The sequence below is a fragment of the Phyllostomus discolor genome, chromosome 1 (genome assembly GCF_004126475.2).
Source record: "Phyllostomus discolor isolate MPI-MPIP mPhyDis1 chromosome 1, mPhyDis1.pri.v3, whole genome shotgun sequence".
Lineage (NCBI taxonomy): Eukaryota > Metazoa > Chordata > Mammalia > Chiroptera > Phyllostomidae > Phyllostomus > Phyllostomus discolor.
This window is the reverse complement of record NC_040903.2, coordinates 173,596,517-173,615,085: the sequence shown is the minus strand read 5'-3', so window position 1 is coordinate 173,615,085 and position 18,569 is coordinate 173,596,517. Positions and strand designations below refer to the sequence as shown.

General features: G+C 41.2%; 1 protein-coding gene across 3 annotated transcripts in view; it reads right to left on the bottom strand.

Moving 5' to 3' along the window:
- SNX1 (sorting nexin 1) overlaps positions 1 to 18,569 on the bottom strand; it is a 37,300-nt gene that overhangs the window by 17,352 nt on the left and 1,379 nt on the right. The window contains exons 1-3 of one of the 3 annotated variants that reach the window (XM_036009069.1): positions 18,234 to 18,469; positions 3,649 to 3,651; positions 2,615 to 2,723 (exon numbers count right to left, since the gene is read on the bottom strand). In XM_036009069.1, coding sequence (XP_035864962.1) covers positions 2,615 to 2,723; positions 3,649 to 3,651; positions 18,234 to 18,392 — 271 coding nt within the window. In that variant the 5' untranslated portion in view covers positions 18,393 to 18,469. Of the gene's footprint in view, positions 1 to 2,614; positions 2,724 to 3,648; positions 3,652 to 18,233; positions 18,470 to 18,569 lie in introns of those variants that run through there. The other 2 variants (XM_028506621.2, XM_036009081.1) reach the window with 2 other exon arrangements.

Sequence of the window (18,569 nt, the reverse complement as noted above, 5' to 3'; positions counted from 1 at the left end):
CAAGGAGGATAAAAGACATGTGTTAATATCTAAAAATCTTTCTACCCTGGCTGGTGTGGCTCAGTAGATTGAGTGCTGGCCTGCAAGCCTAAGGACTGCTGGTTCAATTCCTAGTCACGACACATGCCTGGGTTTTGGGTCAGGTCCCTAGCAGGGGGTGGCAACAGGCAACCACACACTGATGTCTCCCTTCTTCCCTTCCCCTCTCTCTAAAAATAAATAAATAAATCTTAAAAGAAAAAAAAAGAAGAAGAACAGATCTTCCACATGTTCATAAAACAACCATGAAGTAACTCAGTCACACTAAGATTTCCGGTCTGCTTGTATGGAGAAATCATAGGAATGTTAAGGTCCCAAAGGTACAGGAATCTTCTTTTCAACCTGCCATAACAAAGATAATTCATTTTTGCAATTTTCCTCCAGGAACTTTATGCAAAACAAAATTAATCACTCAGAATGAATAGTATGCACTTTAAGCTTCAGAGATGAAAGGAATTGGAAAATATTCTAAATCTTTATAGACCTCCTCTGAACAACGCCTTCCCTTTGTGACTTTTAAATTTCCTAGCTGAGTTCTAGTATGAGTCTTCCCAGAATCTGACCCTCCACCCTCGTATGTCTCCCCTTCCTCACTCTTCGCTCCATGAAGGATCCCACTCCCGTGGCTGCTGCAGCCCCTGCAAAGATTCCCTTATCTCCAGTTCTTCCCTCTTTGCCCAGGTAGAGTACCATAGTTCAAATCCCCTCCTGGGCACTTCCCTTTGCATTTCAGATTTAACATGTCTAAAACCCAAACTCACTTTCCACTCAAAGCCAGTGCTTCTTTAGAATGTAGTTCTCAAAAAGTACCATTTTCTTCTCAATCCTTGAACTTGAAACCTTTAACTCTGTCTTCAACCCTGGTTTTTGGACACCCATTATATCTAATCACTAACTCGAGAATCTGTTGATTTCTCTTTTGAAAAGTTTTCACCTTTCCCTTCCTACTTCCATCACCTTATTTTCGAGTTGTCATTTCACCCTTGAACTAATTTGTGAATGTCTCCTGAAGTCTCTAGTCTTTTTCCACTGCAATCCATTTTATATAATAATTCCACTAAATCAGTCTTCCTAAAACATTGCATTGCTCATATCACTTTCCTAATTCAAAACTGCCAATGGCTCTTAATTGGCACTAGGATGGAAATTTAACTTAATTATTACTGACATCTAAAACCCTCCAAAGTAGGAGACCTGACTCGGGGTGGTGAACACACAATACACAGATGATGTGTTCGAGAACTGCACACCTGAAACCTACAAAACAATAACCAATGTCACCACAATAAATTCAATTAAAAATTAAAAAATAAAATAAAATTTGGAGAAAGTTAACCATAAATAAATAAGTAGAATCCCCCTAAACTACACTTCTAGCTCCATCTTCCACAGCTTCTCTAAAAAACCCCTGCGTAGCTCACCAGGTTTTCTGACTGTCCCTCAGACACACCTTGGACTTCCTCCCAACCACCTACACTCCTTCCTCATTCTTCCTATATTAATTCTCCTTCCAGAGCATCTTCTAAGGTCACTCTAGACCAGAATTTCTCAATGTGGGCACTACAGACATTTTGTGCTGAATAATTCTTTGTTGTGAGAGTCTGTCCTGTGTACTACAGGATGTTCAGCAGCATTCATGGTCTTTACCGCCCAGATACTGGTAGCACTCTCAGGTGTGATAACCAAAAATCTCTCCTACTATTGCCAAATGTCTCAGGGGAAGGAGGGGAAAATTACCCCCTATTGAGAATAGGGCAATCGCACTCAACAAATAATTATTGGGCCCAAAATGTTAAGAACATCAGCATTAAGACACCCCCAGCCCTGGCTGGGTACCTCAGTTGGTTAGAGTGTCATCCTGATATGCCAAGGTTGCAGGTTCGATCCCCAGTCAGGGCACATACAAGAATCAACCAATGAATACGTCAATAAGTGGAACAACAAATTGATGTTTCTCTCTTTCTCCTTTCCTTTCCTTTCCTTTCTAAAAATCAACAAGGAAATTAAAAAATTTTTTTTTTGAAAATGAAAGTCCATTCTATACTAGTGTTTTACAAACTGCGGATTGTGGCTCATTTGCTGAATTATGAAATCAGTCCAGTGGGTTGAGAAACAACAAAAAACTTTAGACTGTATTGAAAGTAGTAAGGGGAAGTCATTTAATAAAACTTGGTTCAGTTTTTTACAAGTATGTATATATTTTGGATGAGGACACAGTATATTTCTTACTATGAGCCTTGGTCACAAAAGTCTAAAGACACTGCTTTGGTCTGGCCCAAGGCCTCTCTGAGCTCCTGAGACTTGGCATTTCTGTCACTGCTCTGGCCGCATTTACATTACTGTGCAACAGTCTGTCTAACTCAGGCTCTGAAGTAACTGTACGTTTGCGCCTTACTCCCTAAGCCTGAAATAATCTTAGTGGCAGGGACTGCATATTTTATGTTTGGACTCCTCCACAATCCTATAGTTATGCTTACATAGCCATATATTTTTTGGTGGTGGTGGGGGGAGGGGGCGGTTACTTTAACTCAGTAGTTTGGAAAACCCCTAGTACAGGTGCGGCGCCTACACTTGCCTGCAAAGAGATCCTGTGGCTCTTGGTCTTGTTCCTCATGGATCCCATTTTCCGTGGAGCCGCTACTGATGGGAAAGGAGGTGATTCTCTTTGGAGACTGGGGCTTACTCTGAAAACAAAGAGACGCTGTGAATAAGACAGTACTGTTAAAAACAAACCTAGAAAGTGACTCTTTTTTTTAGCAAAATATTTATTCTGAATCTTAATTTAAGGCAGCATGCCTCCTGATGACATGACTGGTTTCCCTGATCACGACCTTCTCACCGCATTCCTTGACTATAGAATGAAACTCAAATTCTCACTATGCCTTCAAGTCTTTGGATTGTTGGTCATTTTTCTTTCTTTCTTTTTTTAAAATTAAATTTATTGGGGTGACAATAGTTAATAAGGTTATATAGGTTCCAAGTGTACAATTCTATCAAAGTGACTTTTAACGCATCCCCTGGTCGCTCCTGCAGGTGTTTAGCAGAAGACAAGAGCACTGCTGGTCAGCCAGTTTAACAGGCAGCAAGTCAGCATTAGTGACAGAAGTACAGCACGAGGCATCGCAGAGCTAAAGGAAACTTGTATGTTTTAGAGTTAATTTCTAACATGGTAACTTCACTGAACTGCCCTACCCCAAAGCACATGATACTGATGAGGGTATGTGCACACAGAGATGATTTTCAAAAGAGCCTGTCCAAACGCATTTCTCCTTCTCAGTTGATGACCTTTATTCTTTCAAATGCTGATGGGCACATTCTAGTGAACAGAACACCACACTGGAGTCCAGAATTTAAACTTGGATCTTGGCTCACTCTGTGGCCTTGGCTGAACTGTTCACTGAAGCCCAGTTGTGTGGATATTACTGACCCTTCTGAGGGGCAAAAGGAGGTTCAACACTTTACATCTAATGCCGTTTGTAAACATAACTTATTTTTTCATTCTTTAACTTGCACAGACACAATTTTCAAGCATATCTGTGTCAGACTAGCAGATTAAAAACTAGTCATGCTTAGCCTAGTGGGCACATAGTGAAAATACTGTCAGTCCACGGCCTTTATCAAAAGCTCAGTGATCGGCCACAAACAAGGGAGGGGAGAGACCCAGGCCAGTCACCAGAAGGAACAAAGCTGTATTGTGCAGGACAGGAACAGAAAGCTGGGAATCTGGCTTCAAAAGCCATGGTGTGGCTTTGCAGGGTTTTGAAGTCAGACCCCCAAGGCCAAATCAGTTAAAGACTCGACTTTCGTAATCTTTTATGAAACATTTCCTTAACAAATCTGAGGGGTTTTGTTCCTCAGAAACAGGCCTTTTCTGAGCCGACAGAGGAAAGCGAAACAACAGATCTGTGAGCACTGTGAATGTGCCATGCAGACAGCTTCACGCGACACTGGGCCCCCCTCACGGAAAGAAACTGGTACCAACACTTAGCTGTGTATTAAATGCTTCCACTGAAACTTTCCTATATTAATAAAATTTAGTGAGCACTTAGCTGTGCATGCTTAAATGTTTCAGCAATTGTTAAGAAACTTCCAGCTGCTTCTACAATCTTAAAAAGCAGAGACATAGACAACAAATACTAGGGCCAAAACTAAGCCACATTTCCTTTTTGCCTCACACCCTGCCGACCACCTTCCTACATATACACTCCCTTCCTGTATATATTACTGTGCTCTTGTACTGTGTAGGGATCTAATAAAAAGAGCCGTCTGATCTCTTTTTAATTCAGTTCCCACTGACTACTAGTCATCTGTAGATGGAAATCTGGGAAAGATTAAAACCCAATACACATCAAGGATATATGTATGCAAATGTAATTTACTATTAGCTCACCAGAGAGACTGAAGCACCAGGAAAAGCATAAGCTGGAATTTAGCTATTTTAAAAAGTGACTAGAACTCACTGCTGTGATACAGAGATGAACAAAGCCAGCTTTCTATTTCTGATTTACCTTCTCAGCTTGGAAGTTTCAAGACCATTTTCTAGAGCAATGCTAGAACAGCAGTGGGTCTGGCTCTGGCTCTGGCTCTGGATCAGAGGAGACAGACCCAGATGGATGGCCATGCAGTGACAGCTGGAGCACAATTACCTGCCCTTCTCCCTCCACAAGACCATCCTTAAGTCCAAACCGTAGCTGCTTGACTAGAACTGTGACACTACCTACAAGAACGGAAAACTGCTCCTTAGGCGCTCCTGGGACCCCATTCCAAACACCGCCCAGTGCTGAGTTCTAAGAATGCTGAAGAGAAGTTAGAGTGATTACTGTACTTACTACCCGAATCTTTCCTCTGTAACTCTTCTGTGTAGTGATCTTGTATGCAAATAAAACTATGTTTTCTGTTTTCATCCCATCTGAGTTTTTTTTCCATGTCATTAAGAGTTCTACCAAAACCACCACTTTCAGTGACTTAGCTCTCTATCCTATGGGTACACCACAACATAGTCATTTTCCTGATGATGGATGGACATTTAGACAATTTCCAGGTTTCTTTTATCATTACAAATAATGATGTGATGTCCATTCCTACACAAGTCCACATCTGACTACTTACTTGGGATAGACTCTTAAGTAGAATAATTGGTCACAAAAATTTCAAAGGCTCTGCTAAGCTGCCTTTCAGAAAGACCACCACCAGCCTGCCTCTCCCCTTCTTCTCCCAGCAATGTATAAAAGTACTGCACCCATAGTAACATTAAGCATTCTCTCTTTTAATAAATATTTGCCATGTTTCCATATATTTACCACCCCTGTGGAAGTCCCATAAGACTATCAGCTGATTTTGCAAAAGCACCTTTGCAGCCAAGAAGGGAGTGGCAAGAAATATTCAGTCACAAAAAGCAGTGACCTACAGCCAAGACTGCTCTACCCAGCAGAGATATTATTTAGAATCAGAGGGCAGAAAGCTTCCCAGACAAGAAATAAACTAAAGTAGTTCATCATTATAGAACCATTATTATATAAAATGTTAAAGGGGCTTATTTAAGAAAAAGAAGATCAAAACTATGAACGATAAAGTGGCAACAAATACATATCTATCAACAAATGAATCTAAAAAACAAACTAAGCAAACGAGAACAGAGACAGAATCATGGATACAGAGAGCATTTTGATGGTTGCCAGATGGGAAGGGGGAGGGGAGAGTGGGTGAGAGGTGAGAGGATTAAGAAGTACAAATAGGTAGTTCCAGAATAGCCATGGGGATGTAAAGTACAGTACAGGAAGTGGAGTAGCCAAAGAACCTACATGCATGACCAGAGACATGAATAATGGGTGGAGAGATTGCCTGAGGGAGTGGGGGGTGCTGGGTGAGGGGCAAAGGGGTAAAAAATAGGGACAACTGTAATTGCATAATAATAAAATATAATTAAAAATAATTATTGCTAATAAATAAAAATGAATAAAAACACTCTTGTGACTTATCTTGATATCCTTTGTCCATTTTTCTACGTAAAGGTAATTTTTATTAGTTAGGTGTACACTTTTCTTACAGAAGTGTATTAACTGTCTCTCTGGCATATTGTATAGTACTCCTCCCATATTTTATCTCTGTTCAAATTTGTTTTATTTTATCCTTGGCAACATAAGAAATGTCCAAACCTACAGAAAATTTTTGTAAGAGTTTATCTGAGCCAAAATTGATGACATATGAGAGGGGGCGAGATCTCAAATGCTCCTGAGCATAATAGTTTGCAGTTCCCTTTTATGAATTTGGCATTAAGGAGGGAAGGTAAGGAAGATTACATGCAGGTGGGAAAAAGCAAGGTGGGGATTGGAGTACAGAATAGTTGAGATTATGTGCTCTCCTTAGGGTGGTCAAGACTTTCAGGGGTATTCAAAGGTGAGTTAACCTAGATGCACAAGAACAACAAGCTAGGGCTTTCTTAAAAACCTTTCACTAAAGAAGTTAAAGGCCTGGGACATGACTACTAACCATTACCTGCCCAGTTAGAAATGTATGACTTAAGTGCTGGCTTGTGTGGCTCAATGGATTGAGTGCCGACCAGCGAACCAAAGGGTTGCCGATCCAATTCCTAGTCAGGGCACCTGCCTGGGTTGTGGGCCAGGTCCCCAGTAGGGGGCACACAAGAGGCAATCACACATTGATGTTTCTCTCCCTGTCTTTCTCCTTCCCTTCCCTTCTCTAAAAGTAAATAAATTAAGTTAAAAAATAAACTTATGACTTATTACAGCACTATTTTTTGGTCCACAACCTTACCAAATTTATATTCAGTTAGTTGATTTGGATTGGCATTGGACGAACTAAGCTTACTTCTTTAGGATTGTTAAACAACAAAACTCCTCCCTGTAAATTTAAAGATCTAGTTGACGTTATTGATTGATTCATGAATCAAGAGGAAGGGTCCCATCTGGTAAACAGAGGCGCTTCAAGGAGTTGTGCAAAACAGAAGGTTTTAATGGCAGGAGAGTGGGGCAAGGAATCGCTGATATGACAAAAGTGTTGTTTCAAGCCAGGTCATCAACTCTTTGAGGGAAGGGAACCTGACATGGGTTTTATTTGGCAGATCACCTCATGAGTGCTAACCAGGAAATTTCAGATTGACTGACTGTTCAAAGGTCCCATTTCTGAGGAAGTCCTTGGGCACTGTTGGTGGGAATGCATACTGGAGCAACCACTGTGAAAAACAGTATGTAGGTTCCTTAAAAAATTAAAAAGAGAGCTGCCTTATGACTCAGTGATTCCACTTCCGGGTATTTATCTGAAGAAACCCAAAACACTAATTTGAAAGAACATATGCACCCCTATGTTCATTGCAGCATTATTTACAATAACCAAGATATGGAAGCAACCCAAGTCCCCACCAACCTTTAAGCCATAAAAAGGTTGTGGTACATATATACAATGGAATATTACTTGGCCACAAAAAAGAATAAAATCTTACCATTTTACAGCAGCATGGATGGATCTACAGGGTATTATGCTCAGTGAAACAAGTCAGTCAGAGAAAGACAAATATGATTTTATCTATACATGGAGTCTAAAGAACAAAAGCAAACAAAGAAAACTAAAACAGACTCATAGAGAACAGCCCCATGGCTGCCAGAGGGGAGAGGGGTTGGGGAACTAGGTGAAAAAGGTGAAGGGATTATTGTAAAACCATAAATAAGATGGGCAGCTACAGAACGGCCATGGGGATGTGAGCACAGCACAGGGAACGCAGTCAGAACAGTGGGAGAACTACATGCGGTGGTGGGCGCTTGAAACACCGAGAGGGACACTCTGGAAAGTACACGGCCGTCCAACCACTATGATGTACATCCAAAACCAACACAAAATTAATGTTGAATCTAAACTGTAATTGAAAAATGAAATTAACAGAAAATAAAGTTTATATCTCTGGGAGAGGTGGAATTTGGAATTAAGTCTTGGTTTGCCATCATGGAGGCAAATGACTCCATTCTGGGCATCTGGTACTTCTTTTCTATGGGCTGAAGGGTATCAAGCAAACAGTTGTCTTTGGGGCATGATATTCTCAAGTGTTATGTCAAATCAGATTCAGAAGCTGAGCAGAACTACTTCCAGCGCTTAGAAGAAATGGACCCCTATTGCTAGTATCCTACACTCGCCTGGGCCTATTAATAAAGGCAAGTCTGCCCCGAAACTGCAGAGTCTCTGATACCGGCTTGTGTGGATGAAAACGGGCTCTACACAAAGTGACCCTGCAGGGTGATCTGAGCACAACTTCTTAACTGGTGAGGAGTCATGCCCCAGGCATGTACCTTTTTTAGTAAAAGGTTTATCTTTTATCTTTGCCTAAAACAAGCCCTATTCATTTTCCTAGTGCATCTAGGTTAACACACCTTTGAAATAAACATATAATCTTGTGCCCGATCCCTGCCCTGCTTTCTCCCACATTCCCATAACCTTCCTTACACTCCTTCCTTATTTTCAAAGGTATAAAAGAAGCCACAAAACTTATCACTGGAGCATTTGAGATGTTGCTTCCAAGCAAGTGTTCAGCTTACATAAATTCTTATAAGTCTTACTTTATAATCCATATTTTAAAAACCTCTTATAAGTCATTAAATCTCAAAACTATACATGTATTTGAAGGGGACTAAATATCAATCAACAGAAAAAAATTATATTGTAAGGAAAATAGTATGTTTGTGATGTACTTAACAAAGTCAAAGCCCAGCCCTGCCTACTTCCCTCTGCCTTCCCCGCCTTATTTTTTTAAATAAAGGAAACTTTCTTTCAGAAAGTGATACGATCCTAGGCTAGGATATCCAGCACTTGGTGACTCTCTTTGACTGTTAATTCTAGCAGGTGGTTCTGCTGATAAGCTGTTTAAAAGTTCAAGTGCTTCTGTTTATAATTTTAAGGGCATGCAAACAGCCAATCCTAATTTTCAGCAAGGTACTAGAAAGATTGGACAGCAAGAGAGCACTTGTGTTAACAGCAAACAGGTATCTCTCCCCAACTACCAGCCTCACACCATGAGGACTAGGCTATTAATGCAATTTTCTTAGCTCAGGGAGGGCCAGACCTGGATGGCTGTCCCTCAGAGCCGACAAAGCCATTCATTACTGAAAAGTCCTGTGATTCTGGGTAACTTCCCTTTAGGATAACCCACTAACCAGTTGTGATTCTTCCTTCTGTTGCTCCACTGCTTTTTGCTCCATGTAGAACCCTTGCATTATGTTCAAGGGACCTCAAAGGGGCATGCTGTTAAAACTCAACTGCAGCCCTGGCTGGTGTGGCTCAGTGGACTGAGCGCCCGCCTACGGACCAGGTCCTGGGTTGGGGGCAGGCAAGAGGCAGCCAATCAATACTTCACATGTGGATGTTTCCCTCCCTTTTTCTCCCTCTCTCCCCTCTCTCTGAAAATACATAAATAAAATCTTAATAAATAAAAAGAACCCTCAACTGCACATATAGGTCAAATCCAAATTAAAAGCTAAAGTAACACTGCTTCTAGAGAACGAGAGTATTCATTTTCTGAAAGAAAATTAGTATGATTTAGTAAGGTAAGACAGAGCTATGAAGTTGTGTCATCATACTAATGTAACAAAGGGCAATTAGGACTAAATCAATCCCGGAAGGATACCCATATGATAACAGGGCAGTCAGGGAGTCTTTTAAAAATTACCCTGGAAGACTCTGGCATGAAATACTGCTGCTTTTGCCATCTTTACTTCTAGGGAGAAATGAGCAAAGTGGGACAGTGTATCAGGTTTCTATTGTTGCTGCAACAAATTATCACAAATTTAACAGCTTAAAAATGCAAATTTATGTCTCATAATTCTGTGGAAGTCAATATAGGTTTCACTAGAATCAACGTGTCATCAGGATTGCGTTCCTTTGCGGAGGTTCTATGGGAGATTCCATTTCCCTGTTGGTTCTAGCTTCTAGGAGGTGCCCATGTTCCGTGGTTCATGGCTCACTTCCTCTATCTTCAAAGCCAACAATGTAGCATCTCTGTGGCTCTCCTCCCTCATCAAAGGCAGTCAATCATCTTGTGTAGTCACCCTCTGAGTCTTCATTTAAAAAATCATTTGTATCCTTACTCAAGGACACAGCCACTGATTCTAGAGAGAGGGAAAGGGAGGTAGAGAGAGAGGGAGAGAAACATTGGCCTGTTGCCTCTTGCATGCACCCCAAATGGGACCAACCCCGCAACCTAAGTATGTGCCTTGACTGGGAATTGAACCCGAGACCCCTGGGTCACAGAATAATGCTCCAACCAACCAAGCCACACTGGCCTGGGCTCTGACTCTTCCATTTCTAAAGAATCCTTGTGATTACACTAGACCCAGGCAATTCAAGATACTTTCCCTACTTTAAGGGCAGCTGATTAGCAATCTTAATTCCTCTTTGCTTTGTAAACTAGCACATTCACAGGTTCTAGGCTTAGGACATGGGTAGCTTTGCCAGGAGAGAATAACTATTTTGCTTATTACAGGCAGTAACTCCCCTCCCACACCATGTTGCAAAAATGGCACACATGCACCGCACTAAAAGCCTCTGTGTCAGAACACTGACTGTCCACTGGATTTGGGCATAGCCACATCTTACTCTACAAACTGGGTATTTGATTAACCCAAATGATTTCATAGTATCACCCCCCTTACACCTTTAAGGAGTTAAAGTAGGGGTTCTTATCCTGGAGTCCATGAGCCACAGAATTCTGGATGGGTCTATAAACCTAGATGGGAATAAAACTGTAACTTCATTTTCACTAACCTCTAACTGAAACTCAGCATTTTCTTCAGTTATAAAAATAGGCAGTAAGCCATAGTAGTAATAGCAGTACCTGAGACTTTACTAGAAATTAGATATTTTATATGACATTATAGTTGTTATAAACCTCAAAATACCATTTATGCTCATTTCTACTTAAACACTATGGTAGTTATTAGACCGATCCTAGACCTTATTACTTAAAGCATCAAAAAAGCATGTGACTAATATACAAATATTTTAATATTTTGATAACTGCATTTTAGTGTAATTGGTTTCCTTCATAATCTTATGAAGTATACATTCAAAGACATTATTTTGAGAATAGGTCCACAGCTTCCCAGGACTGCTAATGGGTCTGTGACAAAAAAAGACAGAATCTCTGAGGCTGAGGAACTAAGGAAAATCGTAAAGGGGGAGCTGGAAGGGTGAGGAAAATGACCCTGAAGCTGACCCTGGGCCAGGTAGGGAAGACCGTGAGCCAGCCTGTCAGAGCCCTCCATGTGAAAGGGCATACATACCACAGTCTACCAAAACTTAGCTACTGACATTCTACTGAATCCTCTGATGTAGTTTTTCTACTGAACTCTTGGGCTCTCAATGTACTATAACTTAGCCGAGCCCAGAAAACTGCAGAAGGATCAGAGCACTAATGGGTACATTAACTTAAATGGTAAAAGCAAACCCAGTTCAAATCTGCTCTGCACGCAGAATGAAGCCCCAGCTGTCCATGTGACTACGCAAAGAACAGGACAAAAGGTTGAGCAACAGGCTTTTCCGGGAGATGAGATACTTCATGGCTACTTGCTCTACTGAGTGTCCACTACTTGAGATTCACTTATGCCAACAGTTACTCAAGAGTGCTGAGAAGCTCTGAGGACCAAGGAAGGGAAATTAGAGTATTTTTTTTAAAGATTTTATTTATTTATTTTTAGGGAGGGAAGGGGGAGGGAGAGAGAGAGAGAGAGAGAGGGAGAGAAGAGAAGAGAAACATCAATGTGCGGTTGCTGGGGGTTATGGCCTGCAACCCAGGAATGTACCCTAGATGGGAATCGAACCTGGGACACTTTGGTTCCCAGCCCGTGCTCAATCCACTGAGCTACACCAGCCAGGGCTGGAAATTAGAGTATTTTTTTTTCCTCTCTCCCCTCCCAACCAAAGAAGTCACAAATGGTCATCAGAGATACCTTAACACTCCTGAGTAAGCGAAGGAGCAGCAACTCCCCCAGAAGCCCGAAGTCCGACTGTCTCTCCCAAGCTCCACACTTGAATTTTAAATAATTCTTAAGTTGGATTCCTATTAGTGTTTTTAAAGTCTTTTCTTGGACTGCTTCCTCCAAAAGGGTTTTGTAACTATGTTTATTAGCTTTTCCTCCATTATGTTGAAAGCCAGGTTAACTGCTAGTATAATTCTATGATCAAATCAATATGCCCTTGCTGGTGTGGCTCCGTTGGTTGGCACATCACCCTGTAAACAAAAAGGTCGTGGGTTCAGTTCCAGGCCAGGGCACATGCCTAGGTTGTCGGTTCAGTCCCTGGTCAGGGGCGTAAGGGTGTCTTCTGGTGAGGGTAAAAAAACAAAAAGAAATTGATGAATCTATATACTTTGGGAAAACCTAAACTTATTAGGAATAAAACTTTAATGTTCTAAAATTTGAGCTGAGCATTAAAATAAATCTTTGGATACAACACCGGTTGCTGACTTTTTCAAGAACATTTGTATCTGACCTGTGTGAAAAATGTGGAATTTTAACTTATGATCTTTTGACCAGATCTCACCACCTCTAATGACACTGGCTTGAAAAACAAGTGTTTGAGATAATATGCCTACAGAAAATACCATACCGTAGAGGGGCACATACCCATGACCATTTACTAACATAAATTGTAAATGACTATACCATTAACTAAGTGACTTAGGCAATAACCCTTTGTTTAAAAATACTATTAGATAGATTAACTCTCAGCTGGTTAAGAACAGAGAAGGCCGAGTATCAAGAAACCTACTGAGTATTGCAGTATTATCTTTGGGAACAGCCATCATTTTGTAGAACTTAATTCTCTAATTAAGATATTAACCAGCTAAACTATTAATCTCCTTAGGATTTTTAATAAAGTTACTAAATTCTGTCCAGATATAAAGAAGTTATCCTGTACACACTCAAACAGGAAATAAGTTGGTCTTAAAAAAGAGCTGAGACGGGATTACCAAACGGTGTAACTGCTATGGAAATGTCATGGAGGTTCCTCAAAAAATTAAAATAGACCTACCATGCGACCTAGCAATCCCCCTCCTGGGTGCGGATCTAAAAGAATGGGACAGCAGGGTTCTGAGGAGCTGTCTGCACATTCGTGTTCGCAGCGGCCCTATTCACAGCAGCCACAAGGTAGGAGCAACCCAAATGGTCGCTGAAAACGAGTGGATAAACAGAATGTGGTATATATTCATATACGATGGAGCACTAGCCAGTCTTAAAAGGGTTGGAAATTCTGACGCTTGCTACAACATGGATGAATCTTGAGGACATTCAGCTAAATGAAATAAACCAATTACAAAAAAATAAGTACTGCATGATTCCACTTATATGAGGTTATTTAATGTAGTCAAAGTCATAGAAACTGAAAGTAAAATGGTGGTTACCAGGCGCTGAAGGGAGAGGGGAAAGGGGAGTTACTATTTAATGGGTATAATTTCAGAAGTGCAAGATGAAAAAGTTCTGGAGATGTGTTTCAAAAAATGTGAATATACTTAACACTACTGAATTATAAAACTGAAAATGATTATGATGGTAACTGTGGTTTTTCACCACAATTAAAAAAATAAGCTGATTTGTTGCCCCTCAGGATACCTGTTATATTGATCACAGATGTAGGGCTGGACTCTAAAAATACCATGTCCCTTCCTGTCTAAATGTTAACACCTGTCAGAATATGTAAATAATTCTTTTATTTTTTTTTCACTCACCCAAGCACATTTTTCATTGCTTTTATAGAGAAAGGAAGGGGATGGGGGTGGGGGAGGCAGAGAAAGACAGAAACATTAATTGGCTGCCTCTTGTACATGCCCCCACGAGAGGTCAAATGGGCAACCTTGGTATGTGCCCTGAACAGGGATCGAACCTGCAACCCTTCGGTTTACAGTGTGCTACTCCAACAGAGCCACACTGGCCAGGGTGTTAGTAATTCTCAATTAATCAAAGACTATTCAATATATCACTTTTTACATCCCCAGCTATTACTTCTTTATCTTATTTCTTTTTTCTGGCTATTTTTCTAATTACTGGGGTTTCAATTCAAGAATAAGGGTCGGGGAAATATTCAAATTAGTCTAATATATTATCAAAAAGAAGTTATCATAATCTGAAATAAGGATTCATTTATGTTTTCTTCCCCACTCTCAGCATGAGAATGGCCTCCACAGTTCTCCCTTTATTTATGTATGCATTTATGTTTCTACTTTTTATTTTGACAGTATGTTTATTAAGCTGGGGACTGTGAAACAAGAAAGGGTGTAAGGTACACCCTTTCTTAAGAGCAACAGGAGAGAGCCTGGGTAGGGCTGCTCTGGTTCTCCAGAGATGCTGTAGGAAAGAAGTGAGCCACGGCGGGGCTGCTGTTGGCTTACTAAAAAGAGGAAAGGGGACCTTGGAGACAGGTTCAGGGGGTCAGTGCTGGATGAACTGCCACTGCCCATTGCTCCCCTGGCCGCAAGTCTCAGGGGGAAACTTACAGTCCAGGAGATGCGTGCCTGAGAGGGAAGAGAGGCGTGGGCCTGCTCCCAGGAGCAAGAGGGCTCTGCCTGTACTGAGAGGGCATATCTGTTGTGGTCCTGGCATACCGCTAAGAAGAGACGGCAAGATAAGAAATCCTGGGCTGGCAAATAAAGAACTTGCTTCCCGTCTATCATTTAGGTTTAGAAATATGCAAATAAGACCAGTGATGTAAAACGAGGTGCAAAAGTATGTAAATGGCTTTTACAGTTTTTTAATATAGTAATTTTAAGAATTGGGAGAGTCAAAGAATGGCTCCAATTTAATCTACAGTTTTATTAAGAAAAAATTAATCCTCCCAGAACTAGGAAAATTTTAACTAAAAAGATACATATTCATATCAAAGATTCAGATAATATATTTAGATTTTAGACCTTTTTATTTATAGGCCTACAAGGTAAGAGGGGGAAAGTCTTAAGTATTCTTAAGAATCAGACCTTCCACAAGCTGGTTTTCAGCCTTAAACCAATGACTTCAGATTTATTTAGTAATTCTTTTAACTCCAGATACTCCTTGTGAATTCTGAGATGCATTATTATTACAGGCTGTCCTTTCGATTATAAATCAAGCCATACTTTTATTACCGAAATAACAAAACCTCTTGGGCTGTAAAAGAGAGCAGATGGGATGATTAACGGCAGCAGCTGTTACATCAATATTCGGAAAATCATACTCGTACCATACATGAGTTTTAAATATTCTATGCCCCAGCTTCCCAATTCTTTAATGCTCCTCTCTCTGCCTCCAACATGCAACAAAACAATATGAAGATAAGTGAAATCAGGAAGATGTTTATGTTGATGATTTCTAGCTAACCAAATCAATTTCACTGGTTTGATTTTGACAAAAGATATTAACCATTTTGGAGTTACATAACTTAACTTTGTAATCCATGATTAGATTTTGTGGATTTTTGAATAAGTAATTTCAGGTTACAAAATGCTCAACTGTCTTAAGTGTTTTACAGGCATATAATTCTAATTCAGTCCTCACAAAAATCATTGGAGGTAAATACTATTATTATTCACATTTTGTAGGTGTGAGGGAACTGTACAAAGTAAGTGCCCTGCCCAAGGTTAAGCTAGGAAATAACAGTTTGGATTTAATCTCACTTCAAAGCCCATGCTCCTAACAATGTCGTTCCTTAAGATACAGAAGAAATACAATCCCCTATCTTCTCACATTGGTTCACAACTAAAGCATGTATTAAAATATAATTTGTATTTTATGGCTATTGAACAAGAAATTTAATGGTCTTTTTAACAAGAAATCCACAGATGGGGGTCTTGGCTTCCTGAAGATTAACAGCAGGGCAGGCAGCTCAAAAAATGTCTTACAAGTGGCATTTTAGTTTCCTCGGCAACTCAGTTTTCCTGAATCAAAATATAAAAAATAATTATGCTTTATGTGGTACAACAAGATCATTCTAGTCCTCTCCTTTTCCCTTTAGTTGGAAATTAGGTGAAGTATTTTTTTACAGTCTTATAAGAGAGAAGTACTGATGCATCTGTAAAATAATATGGTTAGGTTGATCAAATCATAATAGCTTCTTGAACTTTTTAAGGTAACTACAAAATAACTCATCCTCCCAGGGTCCTTTTTTGAAAATAAATCATCATTTGTCAGCCTTGGCCAGGTAGCTCAGTCATTTAAAGTGTGGTCCCATATGCCAAAGTTGTGGGTTCAATCCCCGGTCAGGGCACATACAAGCAACAACCAAAAAGTGCATAAGATAAGTGGAACAATAAATCAGTGTTTCTCTCCCTCCTTTCTTCTCTCTTTCTAAAAATCAATAAATAAAAATAAGAATTTCAAAAGCAAAAACCATCATTTGTTTCTGCAATCAATCACTCTCAGTGCCAGGGTTTCTATTTTGAGATATCAATCTGATATCTAACAATCCAGTTGCCAATTGGAGCTGTTTTCCACAGTATATGGGAGAATTACTAAAGGAACAGACTAAAGATTTGTTTTAAATGGGATACAGAAAGACTAAACTAGCAGCAAGAGTTATTTCTCAGGATAACAGGGACTCCATTAAGCAGTTTGAGCTGTTATATTAGTATCAGCAAATGCTTTTTGAGCTGGGGTTATGGATTCAATTCCTGAATACAGTACATGGAAAATTTTAATAACTGTCATAGAAGATATTTCCAAGAAACAATCTTTTTTTTGAAGTAGAGGAGGAACAAACTTTCCTCCACCCTCAAGATTCTTTTGACTGGTCAAATAATCACATATACACAACACATATTAACAAGAGAAAATAGCAAAATTTAGTATGTATGGGAATCCCACATACATGAGACTCAGAAACCCCCACAAGCAAGTAAGGTTCAGGGACAGAAAAGGAACATGGGTATGTAAGATGTCCTGAGCTGGGGATGAGGTAAGGTGCCTTGGGGGCTTCGAAAGGGTTATTGCAGGGTGGTTGTTAGAGCAGGTGCCTAGTAAAAAAAGTTGTCCTGTCCTACAGGTCAAAAGAGGTAATTTGTTATGGGCTACGCCTCTAATTCAAGTTTTTCTAGGTAGTGGCAACTACCTAGTTGCCCATGGGTCCATGGGGCCAGAGGCTAAAGTTGCCTTTAGCTCAAAATAATCAGATTACCACAAAGGCACATCTTGAGGTGACTTGTTCTGAACCCCTACACTGACAAATGAGACAAATCCCCAACTGTTTCAGGGACATATGCATAAAGAATTTAAAGTTGTTTTATTATTTAGCCACTCATACACTGCGTAGCTACTATGAAGAGAAGCATTACCCAAGATAGAAAGATACATAAATTCACAGATCTAATGCTGAAGAAGTTCTCATCCTGGAAACAACCGTGTAAGTCAGTATTCTTATAGAACAGCCCAAAACATCTCCACTGGTTCTAGAACTGAGAACTGATTTCTACATCCCACGTACAAAGATTCGTTTTTCCCCAAACCAAACTCCTATTAGAAACCGGGATATTATTATGGGCAACAGCATTTTCTCCTCACATTTACAGACTAGCTCCCACAAAGGTACTTAGGCACTTTAACGCGTCCGTTTAAAAGGGACAAGGCCTATGGTCTATGTAGTGATTTATCCGGCAGGGCGTTTTTTGTTTTTTAAACAGACTCTGGCAGGATTTTCCCAGAGATCAGGAGTCAACCTAAGGCTTATAAAATAAACCAACATCGAGAAAGGCCCTTTGGTAATTACAGGTTAAGTGTTGAGCTAACGAATAAATTTGTGGTCGGGTCACTATCCTGGGCCACTCCGGATAACATTATTCGTCCTCAGAGCAGTAAGGCGAGTGAAAGACTGCACCCCGTGCGCTAATCTTGACCTATGAAATCAGTCCTGCATGAAACGACCAGCAAAACAGCTCCGTGAGTCCGTGGGATCACTACAAGGCGAGGCCAAACGCCGGCCTCGGTGACTCTTCGCAGTCAGGGACTCGGCGGAGAAGCCACAACAGCCCTCACTCCTCGCTGGCCGCCCCGGGGGCCGGGAAGCGGGGGCCCTACTTCTCGGCGATCATCCAGCAACCCCAAGCGGCGATTACTGTCACCGACGCAAGGTCTCGCCGGGCCCACTCTGCACAGCCTCCCCGACCCTCGCTGAGACTTTCTTCCCTTTTGGGGCACCCGCCCGCCCCCTGGCCGCCCCAATAGTAGAGAACTCACGGCCGCCGCGGCGCCGGTGAAAATATCCTCCCCCTCAGTGTCGCTGTCCCCAGCCTCGGGTTCTGAACCCCCTGTCGCCCCCTCGGACTCCGGCTCCAGGCCAGGGAAAGGCGGAGGGAGTCTCTCCGAAGCGCTACAGCCACCACCACCCGACGCCATCTTCCTACACCCGCGGCGGAAGCCGCAACAACAACTTTATAGAGAGAAAACGCCGCGAGCAACTCGTTCCAGCGGAACGAGGAGTGGGATGACCAGGACCAACCCCGCGGCTCGCGCCGGGGCGGGACTTAGGCCCCGGGGCGGGGGCGGGGCTGGCTCCAGGCCCCAGTTCAGCAA